The sequence below is a fragment of the Sebastes umbrosus genome, chromosome 10, assembly GCF_015220745.1.
Source record: "Sebastes umbrosus isolate fSebUmb1 chromosome 10, fSebUmb1.pri, whole genome shotgun sequence".
In the NCBI taxonomy this organism is placed as follows: domain Eukaryota; kingdom Metazoa; phylum Chordata; class Actinopteri; order Perciformes; family Sebastidae; genus Sebastes; species Sebastes umbrosus.
The window spans coordinates 13,198,678-13,219,341 of NC_051278.1; the positions used below are offsets into that span (position 1 = coordinate 13,198,678).

A 20,664-nucleotide genomic window follows, 5' to 3' on the forward strand; every position below is an offset into this window, starting at 1 on the left:
GACATCCAGTTCACATCACAGTATATTGCATTCACTAGACTGGAGCGCTGAATTTATTCATCCCCATCTCCTCCTGTGTGGTCCTGAGGGGTGTTGATCCAGAAACTTCCAGTCATCTGATTATTCTCCAAAGTGATGCCAAGGGATGAGAGAGAGAGAGAGAGAGAGAGAGGATGCTCAGACTCTCTCTCTTTACTTTGCCTTCTCCCATCATCACTTTCCCCCCCCCTCACTACTCATGTTTTCCCACATCTCTGCTGCTCCAAACTCCAACCCAGTTGAAGTAATTGATGGAGTGGAGGAAGGAGACTTTAGAGTAGAGGAGCAGCTGTCAGCTACACAGTTGCAATAAAGCAAATCGCCGGAGGGGATTGAAGCAGTAGACGGAGAGCAGCGGAGACAGGAGAAGGCAGAGGAGAAGGAGCTGGAGAGAGGAAGAGGAGAGAAGGGGAGACTGCTTCAGGTGTCATCCGAGTCGCGATGGAGGCGCGCGGCGTGCGTATTTAGGGAGCTTCTTCTGGATTACAAAGTGAAAAACCTCCACAACTCACCTCTCCTTTCCTTTGTCTGTCTTGCTATATTTTTCACTTGACGGATTATCTGAGAAATCATGAACGTGTCGCCTCCGGACCGCAGGAAAAACGTGCGAGAGCTGGCTTTGGAGATTGGCATCCGAGTTCTGCTTTTCGGAGTTTTTGTGTAAGTACAAATAATCCTCCTCCTCAAGCAGTTCAGATGTGCCATATCCAGTCTCATGCCTGCTGTGGCTTTCACATGCTTGCCACACTGAGCTGCTGTATTCAGGTTGATTTTCCTCGGTGTGGACAGATCAGTGCTGAACCACTAGTGTAGGACAGCAGACAGACAGACAGACAGACAGCAGACAGGCTGCTGCTGCGTTAACAGGTTGCAGAAAAACAAGTTGAATGTCCAGCAGCATTTTTTTTTTTACTTCTTGCCATGAATCAGTGTCACTATTCTGGGATGTTATAAGAGCCTAGAATATCATAGTGACATGATAGGCTCTGATTAGAGATGCTTAGAGAGGCAGTTTCTTTGACACTCCACAAGAAATAGATCTAAGCAGTAGTGATATATCTATACTATGTGCTCAATACTTTTTATTTTATTTTTGCAGCATGACACTTTGCAAGAAGGTTGTGCCTCTCAGCCTTCAAAACTAACATGCATATGAATTATTAATTGTTTGTCTAGCCTGGAGGCATCAAGTCTTGTTTGCATCACGATTGTGACTCTCTCTGCTTGATGTGATCAGATAAAAAAGCCCCTAAAGGTCCTGTTATCTGAAATGACTCGCTGCTCTTTTATTACATCTGTGAGGGGGAATAAAAGACAAAAATCAGGACCCACTGATTTGTAGAGTTCAGCTCCACTGTCTGCATATTGTCCTGTGTATGTTATCGTTAACATCTGTCCTGGGGGGGCTGAGTGGTCCAGCTGTAGTATGTGTGCAGTGTGCTGTCACCCTCAACAGGATTATACAGCCAAGAAGAGCCTGATGCTGCATGTTCACAGTGGAGGGGAAAAGCTCGACTGGAGGGATCAGACCGAAGCATGAAACGTGTCAAGAGTGGGGGGCATTGTGGGGACTATCACACTGAAGCCTCCGTCCTGATGCAACCATTTGTGTGTGTGAGTCTGCGGGGTTCACATTTGTGGCTGATTTGTTTCTGCGTTGTCAGAGCTCGAGGCCACATAAAAAGCAATTTCACACAATATCATCATCAGCCACTAACTGCTGTATGCTGCAGCAGAAACCCCCTGTCACAAAGTCCTTGATCGCTGTAATGAATTGAGTTTTACTCCCCATATTCCCTCTTGGCTATACGCAGAAAGTGAGCTAAAGGCTAAAAAACCCTGTTTGTAATGGGGCCCCATCAGTGATCTGCTTTGCAGTTACAGCAGTTCCCTTAAACTAAATACAAAACATGACATGATTTTAGTTCCACGGCCAAGTTTACTTCATATTACGTGACCATGCACACAGACAGATATGCAACATCAAATGCAACATGCTTAAACACACATGTTATATTCATACCTGCACTGTGGTGTAGCATAATAGGCAGTTTGGACTGGATAGTGATACATATTTGGTGCCAGTACCCTAATTCAGCATTTGCATGAAGTGATCTTCGCATGTGTCTTGGATACATTTATATTTATGTCTTGGTAATATATCCCACTTCACTTTTTACATAAATGTATATTTCATAATAATAACGCCTTATGATGCAAATCAAATTGTAAACAAATATACTATTGCATATTGTGAGAAGGGATATCAAATGCATTTTCAGTGCTGTTTTCTCAGCATTAAGCCAGCTATGTCTTCACACAGAGACACAGTTATGCACCTATAGACCATGACTCACCAGGAGGTGATGGTACGCCATAAGAAGTAAGACTACTCATGTGTACAAAAATCAGAAGTGCCGGTACTCAGTACTGGTGAGTACCGGCCCATTTCAGGCACTGCATATTGGTGAAACAAGAAGCCATGAAATCATAATTCCATTATGTAGTTAATTGTATTTTAATTTGATTAAAATTGTAAAGAAAGCAGACATGAAAATATACTAATATTGAGAGTCTTTATATTCGATAACAAAAACACAATCCTGTATTTGGACAGAGGGAGGATTTGGTCTAATACATTTCTTTGGGACAGCAGTAATTGTTATAGCTCTTTGCGTGGCAGATCAGAGCGAGCTGCTCTCTGGCCCTGTGGGGCAGCAGTTCTCTGTTCATGTCGCACCTCGCAGCCCGAGGTGACGGCAGGATAATTGGGGTCAACTAGAATCATTTTTTTTTCCTTCTCTGGAGGTGTAAAGGACAGTTTTGTGTCTGCTGTTCAGTGTCTCTTTGGCTTTGTGTCCCTTATCCGTGTACGTTTACCAATAACACTTAGCAATCATGTATTTCATTGCTTCATTGCTTCGTTAAAATCTCGCTTCTCTCATCAGAATTTTGTCTTATTGCTTTCTACCTCCGGAGCTCAGTATTACGTTTGATTAACTGGAAGAAAAGGAAAGAAAATTGTTCATTTGCTGTTTATGGTCCCTCATAATTATGAACATGTACCAAGGGATGTTTGAAATTGAATTCCTTAATCCTTTAGTTTGGGCTCATAAACAGATATGAATGCATCAGAGAGGTGTCTTTAATCAGAGATGACACATGCTGATAGTTCTGCCGTTTTTTAGTCTTTGATTCTGATCAAATAATTATAACTGCGACTGGTCACACACACAAACTTGTTGTTTTCCTCCACCACACAGTAAACCACGTCTCTGTGCTCTCTGGGGACTGTTTCTGCCCTGATTTCCCTGCTTTATTCACATCCAAATTTTGTCAAAGATGACTTGCCTTTAAGGGAATATTTCGTTGTATTTGCCCTTGCTTGCCAAGCTGCCTGTCTGTTCCCGGCCTCAGGAGGTGCGCTGACCTTAAGCGTCGGGCCAAGAGTGTGACGTTAGGTCGGCCCTGTGCTATCAAACAGCTAATGCCATGCAGACATCATAGCTCGGTGGGCACCCCATGAGAAACACATCTCCCGACAGTAGAGCAAAAAGTGCAATCTAAATGGAAATAGATCTTTGACATTTAACAAAATGGAAAAGAAAAACAAAAGCTGAAAACGGCATCAGAAAAAGATAAAGTTATTTTTCTTTAGCTACTCAACACAGAAGGAGAGGATAATGAGATGGGTGCTATTTCACTTTTCTTGTAAGCCGTAGCAAAACAAGCAAGAGCTTAGACAAATACCCAAGAAGTCATTTCTTCCTTGAGTGGTTGTGCGGCGGAGCTCATGTCCTCAATCAATCAGCACTAGTGTTTATTCCCCAGCTCATATAGTTGGACACCTGAATGAGCAGGATTCCAGTAAATATAAGAAGACTGTCTCAAGTGAGAAAAGCAAGGACGCAGGGGCAAAACGAAAGAGACAGAGGTGGAAGATAAGATGGAGGACACGGAGTGAGCAGGGTCTAGATTGTTTTAAGATTTCACTGATTAAAACCGGAGGCACCAGAACCACTCTGAGAACTCTTTATCAGTGTGATCTGAAAGCTTAGCGATGGAGCGATTGGCCAGAGAAGAGGGCAGCTGTTTTACTTACTGGCTGGTGTACACAATGAAGTAGAATAGATTAGTTTGTGCCGGACAACAATTTAGATTTAATTGACCCTTTTATTACAGAGAATTATTATTTTGTTTTTATTACATGTATTCGGATTGAAGCATGTCCAATATGAGACCAACTAAATAGCCTCTGACATTGACATGATCTTGGATTTTTAATGATAATAATATAGTTGTTGTCAAATGAGGTGAACAGCGTGTGCTCTGAAACACTAGTCATCCTTCAAAACAGAGTTGGGCTGGCTGCACGTCATCCTCTCCTCTCAGAGGAAGGCTTAGGAGCTGCCCAGAGCCTTGGCATGTCTCAGAAAGCCTTGTGAGATTGGGAAGAGGAGAATGTCAGGCATTATGTTAAGGATGGCGGCTTGAGGACAAAATGTCTTTGCAGAGGATTGGTTACATTGTCTTCAGGGCACAATGACTATGTTTAATGTTCCACTATTTCTCAAAATTTGAATGGGTCATGTAAACAGCATATTTCGTCTGGATAATCCAAATTAGGCCTTATTCTGAATAGGGATGTTACCCTGAGGAAATTTACCAGTTACACTGGACATTTTACGAGAAAAGATGGCGCTCAGTATATGCAGAGCACTTAACTTTGGATGGCGGTGTGTCTGGCCTCTCCGTTCCAGTTTTCGTTGCAGGGCCGCAGCCACCACCCATATGTGCTGAACGCTCGATTGGGTTTAAATCCAAAGTATTCCCAAATACAGTAGGTGCTTTTGCTTTTTGCTTTGACACCAAATCCTCCGTCATCTTCTTGTTTGCAACTCTCTCTCGTCCTGTGTGTGAAATCTGACTCCTGCTACTCTGAGCTGAGACTCCGTAAAGAGCAGACACTTTCTGTTTGTAGTGTCTGTCGTCCAACTATGTATTGATAACACGGTGCTGATACGCGAAAATGAACGAAATGGGTTTTGGGAGATGACAGTGAGCAAGTAAGAAAGTAAATCAGTGTGTGCACGAACACCGTGTAACACCGACTATCATGGCCTTATTCCGAATGCAGCATTTTCCATTAAGACATGTGGGATATGGCGATATTATTTGGGTTTTAGGAGCATTCTTTGGACATGTTTACAGAACATGTGAAGTATGCGTCTTTGGGTTTTTTACTGCAGTTTGCAACACACGGCCTCTTGCCTGTTTACAATCAGTTCTGTGTGTTGTAGTTCGCAAGGCTGGGATAGAGATTGCATCTTCCTTTTGAGATGAATGCTCAAAAGAAAAGCTCAAATTTCAAGGTGAAACACATCGACTTTTAAATGTGATGAAAGACTAGATATCAACAGATTTTTGGATGTGCAAATATCGCAATACTGACCTTTTCAAGAAGGTGGTTGAAGGAATGAAAGAGGGAGGCTGTGTTTGCATGGTCAAACAAGTCTGCCACCAGTGGAATACTTTGAAAAAATCATCATATTATTATTATAATCTAGCCGTAGGACATATGTATGGGGGTGTTTTAAATATTAATATTGTCTTTTTTGGAATAAGGGCAAAAATTTGAATATTTTGTGGGTGTAAATGTTGTCATCATCTCTGTAGTTAATATGAACAAAAAAGTATTTCTAATCTAGGAGAATGTTAGGGTTATTTCTGTTATGGTTATTGTATTAATGATTGTTCATTGTAATCCTGAAGACTCATTCCGGGTTGAATCTGATTTCATGCTGCACACGGCACAAGAGGTTTTCCACACAACTGGGCACAGTGGAGTTGGAGTTGGAGGTGTGCAGCTCCTCATATAACAGTTCACTGTGGCTGCTCCTTCTTGTTTCATTAGCTACCCCCTTGCAAAACGTATAAATGATGGGCTGACGAAAACATGCTGTGCTAAATACGTTGAGATTTTCTTTCACAATAAAAGCCACCCTGTGTTTTGTTAGTTGAACACTTAGCAGCAGGATGTTGTGTTCAACGTGTAAAGAAAGCGAACATTTAACAGCGAAGCCGTTATCAATGAGATAAAGTTGCGCTGGATTACACGCGTGCATAGTTTTCCTGTTCAAGTAAATCCCTAGTGAGAAGGTGGGCAATCTGATTTCAGTGCCGGAATGGTTGACTCCGCCACTGCCAATAAAAACTACACTGAAAAATGCAACCATAAATAGATTCAAATATGGGGATTGATTTCATGAAATTAGAAACTTTAAAAGGACATTTTGGAGGTAATTTACTGACACTAAAATATTCTTAGACATTATCCAAAACTCCACTGACAGAAATCCAGTAATATAAGTAGAGAGAAAATGTTCAGCCAAAGGCCACAGGTGTGAGTGCCACTTTAAAACTCTATTAAATGGTGTTTAAAATTAATCCCTGTAATCTGAAAGTGCTGCTAATACTGCTGATCCCTGTCCCCCAAAAATAGTCACTCCACTCTGCTTGAAGCTTTCAGCTCTTTGTTTTATCTCACAGGTCTATGTGCTTTAGTCCCATCGGCTCTTCCCATGGGCGTAATCTTCAGGCAAACAAGCTCACTGGAGCTGATTTTACGATGGCTTTGCAGTAATGGCGGCGAGAAAGATTGAATACCTGCATGCATTGTTCTGTCTCTGACATACAAACGGCTTTGTCGCTCTTGAGTTAGTTTTTTAGTTGTTCTATTGTTTTGAAATGACTTTTCCAGACTCTCTAGCTGGAGCAATCTGCTATTTGTTAACGTTTCACTGCCTGCATGATTATTAAAGTCTATTCTCTTGCTGCATTTCTTAAATTTTGGCAGCGAGCATCTGAGGCGCTGAATCACAGGTCATCCAATCTGTAACCCTCATTATCTCGGAGATGGAGGAAAAATTGAGATTGCAGGCTTGACAACTGACTGTGGCTGGAGAGACACTTTCCGATTGGATGCTGTTGACACAAATTGACCAGAGGCGGAGGGGTAAACAATGACCCAAAAGAGTGTGACCTCCAGGAATGTTCATTCATTGATCTTTGTCTCAAACAGCACAAAGAGAGCAGCCATTATGCAAAAATCAACCTGATTAATTACTCAGTTCTTAAAGGAGTAGCTTTTGAAAAGCGGCAGTCTATTCAGAGACTTCCAATTAAACCAAACAAAAGAAAGATCATTCAACAAATACAGGTGAAAGCATGAAAACAGGAAAAAGCATAGGTAGAGAGAAGAGCAAAGAAAGGAAGGACAGCATGGAGCTGTTTGTGTTTAGCAGAAGGACAGCATGGATCAGCAAAACTCTGCAGGTGCTGTGGCAGAAATAACCATTATTCCAATGAGAGCTGACTGTCACAGCAAGACCAGGGATTCCCTAACAGCCCGGTCTGTCACCGCTCTAGGCTACTATGGCATTTCATTCCCCACAATCGTTTGATCAGCTCATTATGTCTCGCTGTCCCTGCTGTCATCTATCCAGCCCCATCTCTTTATCCCTCCGTGGGCATCAGATCACTCACTTACTCTCCGTGTGTCCTTTTCACCATTTCTTCTTAAAGGAACACAGTTTTCGCTGAGATTGCTGCGTGGGTCAACATATCCATTAGATGATGAAAGGTTACTGGAGGCAGAAGTATGAAGCAAGTATTAGATGCATTGGAATTGTGTTCAGATGTTCATGTCCCTGTGGGGATGCCTTAACCTTTCATCTAGCACACCATCATCAGGTCAAATCTTTAATCTGTCCAATATTGTGTGGTGTAGTTGCAGGTTGCAACCAACTGAATACCTCCCTTTCCAAGACTGCGTTAATGTGAGCTGCAAAGTGTAAAACAGTCGTAACGCCGTTTGCCTCGCTCAGAGGCCATCCTTACCATAATATCACTACTTTAGGATCAGATGGAAGTCAAACGGAAGACGGAAGACGGAAGTCAGACGGCGGCTGGCGGTACCACGGTTTTGCAGTCGTGAAAGGCTCTCTCTAGAGTCAGTGTTTGGTTTGTCCATTTTGGGCTACTGTAGAAACATGACGGAGCAACATGGCGGACTCTGTGAAGAGGACCCCCTCCCTATGTAGGCTCATTCTAAGCTAACGAAAACACAACGATTCTTAGTTTCAGGTGATTATTCACTAATAAAAACATAGTTATGAATATTATATTCCATTTCATAATTCATATTTTCATATTACATGCTAAAAGATCCCCTGAGTGTTATACACTGTTCCTTTAAAGTACCCAAAGTTAAAGTAGTTATTATGCAGAATGGCCCATTTCAGAATAATATTACATAATTAGATTATTGATGCATTTATGTATAAGCATCACTTATATGTTGCAGTTGGTAAAGGTGGGGCTAATTTTAACACATTTATATACTGTTGGGTTGCTTAATGTCTTATAATACATCATAATTCATATGATAATTATATGTTATATTACTAATCTGAATTTGCAAAGTAGATACAGCTGTCAGAAAAAAAGAAGTAAAGTAAAAAGTATGTTTTCCTCCGAAATGTACTGTAGTGGAGTAGAAGTATAAAGTAGCATGAAATACAAATAATCAAGTAAAGTACAATCACTGTACCTCGAAATTGTAAACGTACAGTACTTGAGTAAATGTACTTAGTTACTTATCACCTCCGCTCGTCTAGTTGCAACTACACTCAGCTGCCAGTTTATTACCTTCATGACAGTACAGCTCTTGTAGACTGCATAGTTGTATGGGTGTACCTAATAAACTGGCAACTGAGAGTAAAGAACACAGCATAGAAAATAACAACACGTTTGGTCAAAAGACAGATTCAGGTCAACATGAAATTAATCAAAGCAGACATTTCTGAATAATTTTACCGTGAGTTCATAACATCATATCTGAAGAAGACTCAAGTGTTTTCTCTTCTGTTACATCCAGTCTGCACTCGTATCGCAAAGAGTTGTGGGAGAAATCAGAACCAATTTTCACAACTCAATGGTGTAGTCGTTAGTGACACGTAGAATACATATTTCTCACATTTTGTTGCAGTCTTCATCCCAATTCCCAGCCCAAATATCTCTCATTACAAAATGAAATCAAGAAAATTAATCAGACGCCACCGTGTTTACAGGGGGGCATTTACTCATTAAGACTATATACAGTCATAATAAGGATTGTGCTTAGGCTGGTAGGCATTTCCTAATTAGCATTTTCAGCTGGAGTTCTTACTGCAGCGTGGCATTCTGTTTAATTACATTTTTTTACCTCTAGACAAAGAAGCACAAATTCTTGATGTTGAAAATGAAAATAACATCACAAAGGATTAAGAATATGTAGATAACATTTTAACAACTCCAAGCCCAGGAGATGTGAATGCTGGCGATAATATTACAGAGACATACTGTATGATCTTATGTGCTGCAGCCATTCCATTTATCTAGAAATGTTCCCCATTAATCTAGTAGATGGTGAAATATTTGAACCGCGGCTGGCTGGCGCTCCGCAGATGGAGGCTGAGCTGAGGGGGGTAAAGTCGTCGACCTCGGAGGCGTGGACGGAGTGTGGAAGTGACAGTTCTTGTCGAGGGAGAGACGAAGATCCTTGCGCTGCTTTACCCATCGTGATATTTCTATTCTTATCCCTCCTCTGTCTCTCTCTCTCACCTTCTCTCTCTGTCACTTCTTCCCTCCATTTCCCCTTTCTCAGGTATTTTCTTAGGTCTGCTCCATTACTGTCATTTCCAGCATCATACTTTTATCTTTAGAAAGACAGATGAGGGGCTGAGGAGATGAAAGAGCCTTCTTCCAACACACACACACACACACACACACACCGGCCCAAATCTCAAAATATATAACAAGCAAGCCCCTCTCCTTCTGGAGAAGTCTTCATCGTGTGTGTGTGTGTGTCCCTCTCTGTGTGTCCACTGGGTTTTGCTGTCAGTCCAGACTCTTTCCTCGATGACTCCTCAGTGCTTTCCTTTAGACAATGCACGGCAAGGTGATAGCTCACTTTTTTGCCACAGTAAGGTGAATCGCATACAGCATATACTTTACGTTATAGTCGACGGGAGGATAGAGATATAGAGACTCTGACAACTTTTATAACTTAAACAGCCATTGTTGTTTTGTGTCCATTAAATTGATATCAGATATACAAGTTTGCTAAAGCTTGGAACAGACGTGGGTGTTATTGACAAACTTAAAGACGAGACCCTCCACATGCAGCAGCTCATTATATTTCCACCCACATACACTGATTTTTTAGTCTTACCAGCTGGAGGAAGTACATATTGAACAATGATTAGAGTTGTATCATAAGACAAACTTCAAATTCTCAGGATGTCTTCTCACTGTGCACAATACCAACGCACTGGTACTTAAAACCCAAATGAAACAGACCCATCATTTATGCTATTCATTACATCTGTACTTCATACACATTTCAAACAAACCGTTTTCGTTTTACTTAACTGTAATGCAGCCGTTGAGACCAAGTAAGACAGCGGTTAAAAGCCCTGCACGCCCAATTGAACCCACACAGGTGATTTCAGTTATTTTGGCTGATTAGAGCTCTGCGGGTGTGTACAGACGGAGCTTGACTGACATCTCCCTCTCTCTCTTTGTTGCCTTTATCATCCTGATTAAAGAGTTTGGTCACCTCATGTAATTCCTGCAAAGCTTCGCCCACCTTCAGCAAAGAGACAGATTATCTGAAAACCTGCGGAGGGTGTACAATGCCTTTAAACGTCACTGTATAAGATATACATAAAGCAAGGGTTTTTAAGCCTACATTTTGCTAAATTGGCACCATTGAAAATATGCCGAATTGGCTGTTAGCAGTTCCTGTTTGCAATGTACCCATGGACGTACAGACAGCTATCACTGGATTACTTTAATGCTGAAGAAGACGTTAAAATCTGATGATTCTCAAGCAAGTTCTGGGGTTATACAGTAAGAGGTGTCTTTTTTTTCTGATTTCTAAGCGGATTTATGGTACGTTTCTGTGTGGTGATAATTATATCTTCGGAGACTGAATCTTAAAATTGGTATCGTGTTTGTGTGTTCAGATTTGACTCTGAGAAGGAGTGAAAATGTTGACTCAAATTATGGCATTCAGGCGTTAAGGGTTTTAAAGTACCTCACCTAACTCTGTGTGTGCGGCCAATTTACAATACCAAACTTAACGTTGTTTTTAGGACACCAGCATGCACCCGTCCCTTTCACCTTGCTCAGAATCTTTATCTCATTTTCTCACTCCACGTCCCCCCTCCTGCCCCCTCGCAGTTTGAAAAACCCTGGTTTAAACAGATTATCATTGGCAGCCAAGGATATAAGGTCAAGACTTTCTTCTTTTTAGCCATCAGTCATTTCCAGCACACGTCTGTCCATCGGGAGACAATCTTTTGCATCATGTGACAGGCAGAAGAGGCAGTAAAAATAGGAGACTACAAGCACCACATGGCTTCACCCAGCTGTTCCCTAAAAGAGGTTAATCAGCCTGAGTAAAAGAAAACACCTGTTTTGGTGTGCAGGGCTTTAACTGGGATTTATTATGCCAGTTGCATGTGAAGTGTGCAGTGGGAATATTTTAATTCTTCCCACTATCCATGGATATTATTTATTTGCTCATGTGGATTGTGGAAACAAAAAAAAAATGGAAGTAATTTAATTTTCTTGCAGGTGAAAATACAAATCCCCCAAGCCTTCTATAGCAACATCATCCTCCTCAAGAAAATGAAAAAAAAAAGTCAAGACGACGGGGGATTTTCTTTCCAGAAAATCCAAATGATATCAAAATTCATCTCGGAGAAGAGTGCTTGGCAGAAAACAAACAAATAACTAGGAAGGGAGATAAAATAAATTCAAGCCGTAGCCATGAAACTTAAATAGCCCGAGGCAAGAAAAATGAGTGTCACAGTGAGAGAACATTCAATATACACTTTACAGATCAGCAGATGTATTGTACTCTAAGTTATTATAGATCCATGAACATCGCTGTGTGTTTGTGTATTTGTTCAAGTATTTGTGCATCGAATTCTCTGTGTATGTTTTGTGTGTGCAGTTTGGTATCTGTGAGTGTGACGGCATGCATACGGTTGTGTGTGGGCATCTATTAGTGCAGCCTGGCTCCTGATGCAGTTAATGACTGCTTTAGCACACTGCGGATCCTGTTGAGGGGGTGTGTATGTTCACCCTTGCTTTGAATGAACAAAGAGCACAAGGCTGGAATCTCTCTCCTGTTGCTATCGACTTTGACATTTTGTGAGGATGAACAATGTGCATGACAACACTGATAAATGTCAGCCTTGTGTCCCAGTCCCATGTGTCCAACATCACTGCCAGCGTGAGTGATCAGGGTGTCTCTGTGTAATTCTTGCCACCTCCCTTCCTTCCTCCCTCTGTTTTTTCTCTAACAGTCCAAACACAGTTAATGCCTAACTTAATAAACTCCACACGCATGCAAAAGCACCCACCTGCACACCCGCCCAAGTGTCTTTACAGCAGCTTCTGCTGAGATTTGAAACACTCACGGTAAAAAACTGGCAGCTGTGGTTGGCAGGATTTCACTGTAATAAATATGGGAGACCTTTTCTGCTGTTAAAAGGCTATTAAAAAGATATTAGTACTGCTGATTTTATTGTTAAGGTTGGAGTTTAATCACATAGTTTAAAGTATAAATACCAGTTTGCAAAAATGATAGTGTTGGCTGTTATACATGTTACGGTATATTTCCGTTATCAGCACAATGGTTAGTACATTTAACAGTGACAAAATGTAATATTTATAGAAAAATAAATGCTAAAATTATTGTTTTTAGATGATATATATTAACGGTGTTTCACTCTTACAGAAACTGTAATCAACCTTTTCAGAGTTTACAGCCTTTTACTGTCATGGTTTGACAGTTTCGTCACCGTGATGAGGGCATCTATGGGCGTTCGGTCTGAGCTGTACACAGATTCTTTAATCATCGAGTTGACAGCACATGTCAGTTATCTGCAGGATTCATTATCTGTGCCTGAGCAGGCCTGTTTTTATGTTTTGATAATCATAAATTTCAAAGAAAGGGAATGTAATGAAACCTGTAAATTTAAACATTTCAAGGTTAACTGATAAATACATAATTCCCGTGTGTATGCACCCTTCAGAGACTGCGATTTATCAAAAGGTCGCAGGATGATTACAGCGCACTGGGGTGAGCGTAGCTGGAATCTTAAATGTACAGTAGGTGCAAATAGTTTAATTTCATCCCATTAAAGGAATCCACCAAAACAGTTATGTAAATATTGTGTAGGCAACAGTGGAGTTTGACAGTAGAGTGTCGATCTATAATGATAAACATCAGGTATTGCTGCCAGTTACTCAGAATTTGGCTTCTTTCTCAGTGGGCAACCTCCAAGTCTGAATTGTGAAGCCAATGCTGAAGTGCCTTAAACTTGCATTCTTTCTAATAGCCAGCAGGGGGCGACTCCTCTGGTTGCAAAAAGAAGTCTGATTGTATAGAAGTCTATGAGAAAATGAGCCTACTTCTCACTTGATTTATTACCTCAGTAAACATTGTAAACATGAGTTTATGGACTCGATCACTAGTTTCAAGTCTTCTTCAATACAGCATGATGTTCATTTAGTAAATTATGGTCTGGGTGTTGTCCGTGTTTTCATCTTAGATCTTTAACCCTTTCACAGTGTGTTTTCACTTCATGAAAGCTAATTGAAAAATTTTGGTCACCATAAAATGTCTTATTCAGCGTTGGGTTGTACTTATCTCCACCCTCTCGTGTCACTTCTGGTTGCAAATAACCAAGATGGCGATCGCCAAATTGCTGAACTCAAAGCTTCAAAACGGTAGTCCACTAACCAATGGGTGACGTCACAGTGACGATGTCCTCTTCTTATATACAGTGTATGTTCTTTCTAGAGAAGCCATTTTCACTTGAATAGAAAGAGATGCCAATTTCTTCATAAATGGTAGCCTCAATGAATGAAATGTTGCCGTGGAAGTATTCTGTGGAAATCATTGTAATTCATAGTTAAAGCAATAGTTCAGCATATTCACATTCTTTCAGAGTTAGATGATACGATTGATCGTAGTTATCATTGTCACCATCATAGTGGAAAACATAGGAAATGAATGGCTGAAGTTCATGTAGATGAGAGGGAAAGTCTGATACAGTAGACCACTTATACACCAAAAACTGACAATAACCTGATATTTTCAGGTGGAATTTCATTTCATTCTCACTGTGCAATATCATTTCCCACTTGTGCAATTTTGTTAATAGTCTGTTTATTGTCAATACTGTATATACTGCTCCTATTTTTATACTTCCTTTTATTTAAATTGTCATATTTTGTTACACTTTGTTTAGCTCTTTTTTTACTGTGTTAGCTGATGCATCTTGTTTTTTGCACTTTCCCCTTTGCTGCTGTACACTGCAAATTTCCCCACTTCGGGACTAATAAAGGAATATCTTATCTTATCTTATCTTATCTTATACACCAGAAAATTGAACTACAACACTTCATTACAGAATAACTCGTGAGCACTATAGTATTATATCGGAGCATCCGAGGGAGACAGTTTCCTATGCCGTACAAAAAAAGAGCTCGCCAAATCTGATGAGCCGACTCCAATGGGCCGGTAAAGTCTGTGCTTTTACTCAGTGAGCTCAATGAATATAAGCCTCGGACCTGTGGAGCATTTGCAAAGCCTGCTGGCAAATCATCTGTGCGTGGCAGCCTGGCTCCTTTCTTTCCTGCTGTGGTTTGGAAACTTATCTCTCCATGCCCCTCTCCACCTCGACGCTCACCATGCATCCTTGATTCCCCAATGTGTCCCGTTGGCCGTGTCCTGCCAGCTTCAGACCACTGCATTTCCTAATGCCAGTCTCAAATGTGTGCCTCTGACCTTTCTCAACGTCTCCGGGGCTTTTATCGTGAACAGACACCTGTAGTCTGACCAAGCCAGCCCTCGTCTGCCTCTCATTATAGTCTGGCTTCTTTAATACATCTTCTTGAATTACCCAGTGTGAATGGGTAATTAAAATTAAAATGACCCTGCGTTTTCCACTGTATACCCCGCCAGGGTTTTTGCGCTACGAGCGAAGGATGGCATTTTCTTTTTTTCTCTTCCCTTTAGCCAACTTGTGAAGGGAAGTCTCCCGGGAGGCCAGAGCGAGCTGAGTGTCACTCAGCATCTCTCCAGCTCCCCTCCTCTCTCCCCTGCCGGTGACAGGACCGGTGCTGTGCATTCCTGACACGTTCGGCAAACGCCCCGACTGTAACCACTAACACAAACACAGACAGGGAGAGGCGATGTGACATTTATTGCACTCGCAGAATTCTGACTTGCAGAGCAGAGTACAGTACAAGAAGCCAACAGGAAAATACACAATGTCTCTCTTGAACACGTCCCAGCAATTATGTTGATTGAATATGATTGTATTAGCTGTGCAGTTTGCTGTATGGGATTCAGATGAGGATATTAATATTATGAGCGTAGGTGTGTGACTTCATTTGTTGGCTACAGATATTATTTACCCATCTGTTTCCTTTTTTTTTTTTTTTTTTAAACTCAGGCTATGATGATCAACACGTTCTCATCCCAACTCGTCACATACTGTCACTTTATTTTCGCCATCAAAACCACTGTAGTTACCCTTGGCGTCACTTTACGATTAGGCAGCAGAACCACTATAGTTAGGTTAAGGAAAGAAATACATGTTTGGGCTTAAAACTACTACGTTTGTACAGTGAAAATGACACTGAACGTTGTGAACACAGGACATGCCCTTTGTTTGTTGGACCCATCCACCTCCCCTCCCGCCCGATCCGTGTGTATCATTTCGCTTTTTAAACTACGTCACCACACTCCCGGCTGATGATATGCTTCTCCTCAGAGACACAATACTGCCTCAGCCCAAACACCTCAGTCCCCCAGGTCTCAGTTCTGTCTCCAAACCTTTAAACTCATCGTCATAACCAGTTACACAACCTCACCTCCAGGCTTAATACCTTCTGTTTCCACACATTCCCCCGCAGTGTGCTCCCTTTCCAACCAAAAAAATGCAGCCTCAAATATCATGATTGTAGGTTTCTGTAATCGAATGGGCAGCTACTAGGTAGAGGCTGATTGAAACTTCCGTTCCTAAAAAGCGCAGTTATCCCTAGGCTCTCTACAATCACACATAAGCACACATTAGTTGTCAAGGCAGCAGCGCTGTGCTCTGGTCTACGGGTCCAATAATGAATGAAATAAAGCGACATAATCAAATCAAGGATGTATCCTCAGTCAAGTCGGCTCCCCTCTTTCTCCACTGTGACCCACCTCTAATCGAATCGCAGCAGCGCATTATTAAATCACAGATACACGCTTGTCTGTATTTTAATCCAGCCGTGCCAGAAGAGATAGATTTGATTTTGCTGGAACAGTACTTTTTTTTTCTGCGTGGAGTAAGAAAAACAAACTTAAGCAAAACCTGTGCTGTACTATTTTTTTTTCCTTCCAGCAGTGTTCACTGTTGTGGATTAGTGATAAACCTGCTGTGCCTCTGATCCACCAATCATTATGAATTTCTCTTTTGGTGGTTAAAACATTGTGACAGCACATTTCTCAGATGCACAACTCTGAAAAAGCTGATGTGAGCAGATATGCACTGCGAAGATATATCCATTTATATATGCCTAATGGAGTAATGTAGAAAATATGTTCTGACCCACTTTACAAGGCTATTACTGTAGGTACACCAGCCCATTGTCATTCCCAGGGCGTCAAATACAGAAGCTTTTCCACGGCCGTCGGCATGTAATACCAATGCATGAGGCACCCTTTAGCGCCGGTATGAAACGCACCGGGCTTTCCATTAACTACAATGTAAACCCATCGGCAGCAACAGTAAGAAAGAGTGACTGTTGTGATGTAGTTTAAAGAGTGAAAAGACACACTATGGGCAGGTGGGAGAAGAGGTGGATGGGCCCAACCAACACATGGTCAATGCCCCTCGGCATTGGAGACTGATGCTTGGGGTACCCCTCTTGCGTTTCTTTTGGACGGACCAGGGACAGTGTGTCAATATACGCTTGTTACATGCAGTCTTTTCAAAATTAACTTCTGTTTTCACACAAAGTTAGGTTTAGGCAACACATCCATTTAGTTAGGGTTAGGGAACGGTCGGGGTTGAGGTTAACTTCACTGATTAACGACTCAAGTGACTAAAGACTGACATGACAAAATAAGTCAACGTTACTTTTAGTTTCACAATGGACACTAACAGCGGTCTCTTGGTTGAAAGTCTTGTGTTTGTTTAACTCATCCACCTCCACTCCCGCCCACCCTGAACGGACTCCCACGCTATTAATACTACTTCATTTGTTCTGACCGTCGAATAATGGCACGGGTGGGTTTACATTGGAGTTAGTTGAAAGCCTGGTTCGTCACATACACTACTGCTGCTAAAGGGTTAATCCATGCGTTGGTTTCCGATGCCGAGGGGCATTTACCAAATGGCGGTATTTGACTGAGAAGAGTGAGTGAGAACGCGTTGGCCAAACAAACACAAGGCTTTCATCCAGGAGGCCGCTGTTCGTGTCCAGTGCGTTAAGTTTCACTTTCACGTTACAATCAGCTGTGTCCTGTCACAACATTCAGTTTTCACTTTACAAACGTAGTAGTTTTAAGCCCAACAATGTAGTTCTTTCCTAAATCTAACTAAGTGGTTTTGTTGCCTAAACCTAAAGTGACGCCATGGGGCTTCACAAAGCGGCGGTATGAGACGAGTTGGGATGAGAACATGTTGTGTACACTTAAAAAGGACATTTTCTGTTGACACTGAGATTTGCCCAATAGCACAACACAGCAGCAGCAGATGTCAGAAAGTGTATTTAAAGGAATAGTAGGCCTACAGCATTTGTGGAATATGCTTATTTGTTTTCTTGTTAGTGAGCTTTAGAGGTGCTGGTCGGCAGATTTTGTTAACTCTGGACTGAGCCAGGCAAGCTGTTTCCCATTTTTCAGCCTTTATGCTACACTACCCTGCTGCTGGCTGTCGCATCATATTGAACGGACAGATATGAGAGTTGGTATCGATTCTTTCGTCCAACTGAAAGAAAACAAGTGTATTTGTCAAACTACTCCTTTAATTTGTACCTTTTACTAATGTTCCACTACAATGCTGTTACATTTTTTGTCCTGCCTCTCTGGTATTTCATGCAAACATTAATATATGCACTGTGTCGTCAGCTTTATAATATACTGTAGCACCTTTAACACCAAACATTTGTTCTCTTCACCAGTTTAAAAATATAAGACGAAAGAAACCAAACTCCACAGACTGAGACCAAACACTTCTATAAAGCACATCAACTAATGAACAACTTAAGAGAAAAAGTGTAAAATCAACAAACAAAGGCCTCCGCTCAGACTCACAGGCCATCCAAGCAGAGCAGCGTGTTGCTTATTTGTCCACACAGACAGGCTGCCACCCACCACTGGGACAAAACTCGGCCAGGAATCAGAGAGCCAGCAAACAGTCTGCTCCACCATTCCCTCTCTTATTATTTCTGCTTGAATCTCTCCTCACGTTTCCACTGATATAAAACATATCGAAGCCCAAACTCTCAACATTCACCACTGACCATTTAGCTTTATTGACCGGCCCAATTCTCCAGTTGGATTTGATGGCGTGTACGAAGGAGGAATGGGAATTTACCAGTGGTAAATGAAGCAGAAGATGCACTGAACAGAGAAAGATGGGAATTTCCCTCAGGACTCTATACATCCTCTCATCCTAATAGCCTGTAAATCTCACGAGTCACTTTTTCAATAGCTCCCTGCTATATGATTAAATGACTGGAGTAATAAGTAGGGGTTGACATGTGTGTGCCATTAAACTGAGAGAAAGGCACTGATGATTGCCCACCTCTGATCTGCACTGGAGGGAAAAGTCATTTGAAATTCTGTCCCAGATCTGGCAGATGGTCAGCTCCAATTCTTTTCCCCCTCAGTCCCTTCACTGAACACACACACAGCTCGCTCCTAGATTGCCAAATGTGCACCTCGTGAGAGTGCAAATGCAATCAAATGTGAACGGACACAATGCCCTGCATCCTTTCTGAATGTGTCTCTGGATTGCATCAGGCGCTGTGGCACTCATACCTGTGGAAAGTGCAACAACGTGAGGAAAACAGCTTAACCTAACCACTAAGGAAGGACAAGACTCGCCCCGAGCTAACTCTAAGACATCCGAACAGACCTCTCGCTCTGTGTGGGGCTCTTCGCCTCGGTGTCGGTGGACATTGCAAAGCTCCCTGATATTTCTCTTCAGAGGTGAAGGTCACACGCTCTGTCTGCTAAGTGATCTACAGTATGCGGTGTTGGAGCTGCTCTGTGGCCTCCTGCACCTGTAGATAAATGCTGTGGGACTGCAGTTTAATCGGATCTCTCACTCAGCTTTTGGCTCCCGCCCGGCCAGCCCCCGCTAGCAGATATAATGCGATCAATATTGATGAAAACTCAGCTTGGGTTTGGATACATCTGTGATCGGCTGATGCACGAACACACTCACAATCAGCCAAAAGATTACTCTCAAACTTAGTTGTGTGAAAATGGCAGCTCGCCTGGAGTTAATCCAACTAAGCTATTCCTCTCTCCTGTATGCATCATTGCTTCACAGCATATCTAACTAATTAAGGAGGAATTTCTTGACTTTTTTTCTTTTTAACTTTCTGTCGCGGTGGCACTGCGGGAGATATGTATTCCCAAGGCCATAGCCACAGATTCTACCCACAGTGCATTGTAAATCAGGAGCTTTCAAATCAGCTGCTCGCGATGCTGTTGTGTGCTAAATCTCCAAAGTGTCTCAGCGATTCAGTTTTATTTCCTCGGCTGTGGCTGTGCTCAATTCAGATTTAGAATATGCATGTAGCAGAGATGGATTGGAATTGGTGATGATAAATTGGCCCGATTGTAGAGATTTAATGAAGAGGAGCAGGGAAGAGGCAAAAAGCTATAACGTTCCTGAGTTAGAAGATCAAATGTAAAGACTAAAAGCCGAGAATAAAGCGTTTTTATTTAAATTAATGTGAATGTACTGTGGTCAGTGAGCATTAATGACCCCTACAATTAAACCATTTGCAGAAAAATCAAGCTTCCCACCAATGTAAACCTCTAAAGTGTTTGAAAAATGTGATGCCATCGGCGGTTATCTCAACAACTTCACATACGCGTCTTCAGACACACTATGTTGTCAGTTAATCTATAATGTTTTGGCTCCTATAGAAGCTGTTGTGCCTTTGCTCAGTAATGTCTCGACACAGAGCAAACAGAAGCAGATAAAACAGAATGAGGTGCTCCCCAGGCAGCCAGCAGGCGGTGCTGAGTTCAGACTCATGTTTATGGCCACTTAGAGAGCTCATCTGTTCTGGCCAGAGATCGTGTGAAAGGGCCTTGGGTATCATTGGAGTACTGATGAGAGTCTGGCTTGGGAGGAAAACACTTCTCTATGTGCATTTTGGAGAGACTTGTCAACAGTATTTCTTTATTTCCTTATATTTGTCTCTTCTTTAGAGCGCCTACTCTCATGGTCAAGTGTTGAAAAGGGTTTAAAGCTTGGAAATAAGCAGAAG

The 20,664-nt window shown here is 41.8% G+C and overlaps 1 protein-coding gene across 1 annotated transcript in view; it reads left to right on the top strand.

Moving 5' to 3' along the window:
* The first annotated feature begins 226 nt into the window (after positions 1–226).
* The window catches only part of plpp4 (phospholipid phosphatase 4), a 50,776-nt gene continuing 30,338 nt past the window's right edge, over positions 227–20,664 (top strand). The window contains exon 1 of the mRNA XM_037783413.1: positions 227–699. Within this exon, the coding sequence (XP_037639341.1) occupies positions 611–699 (89 nt within the window). The 5' untranslated portion in view covers positions 227–610. The remainder of the gene's footprint in view (positions 700–20,664) is intronic.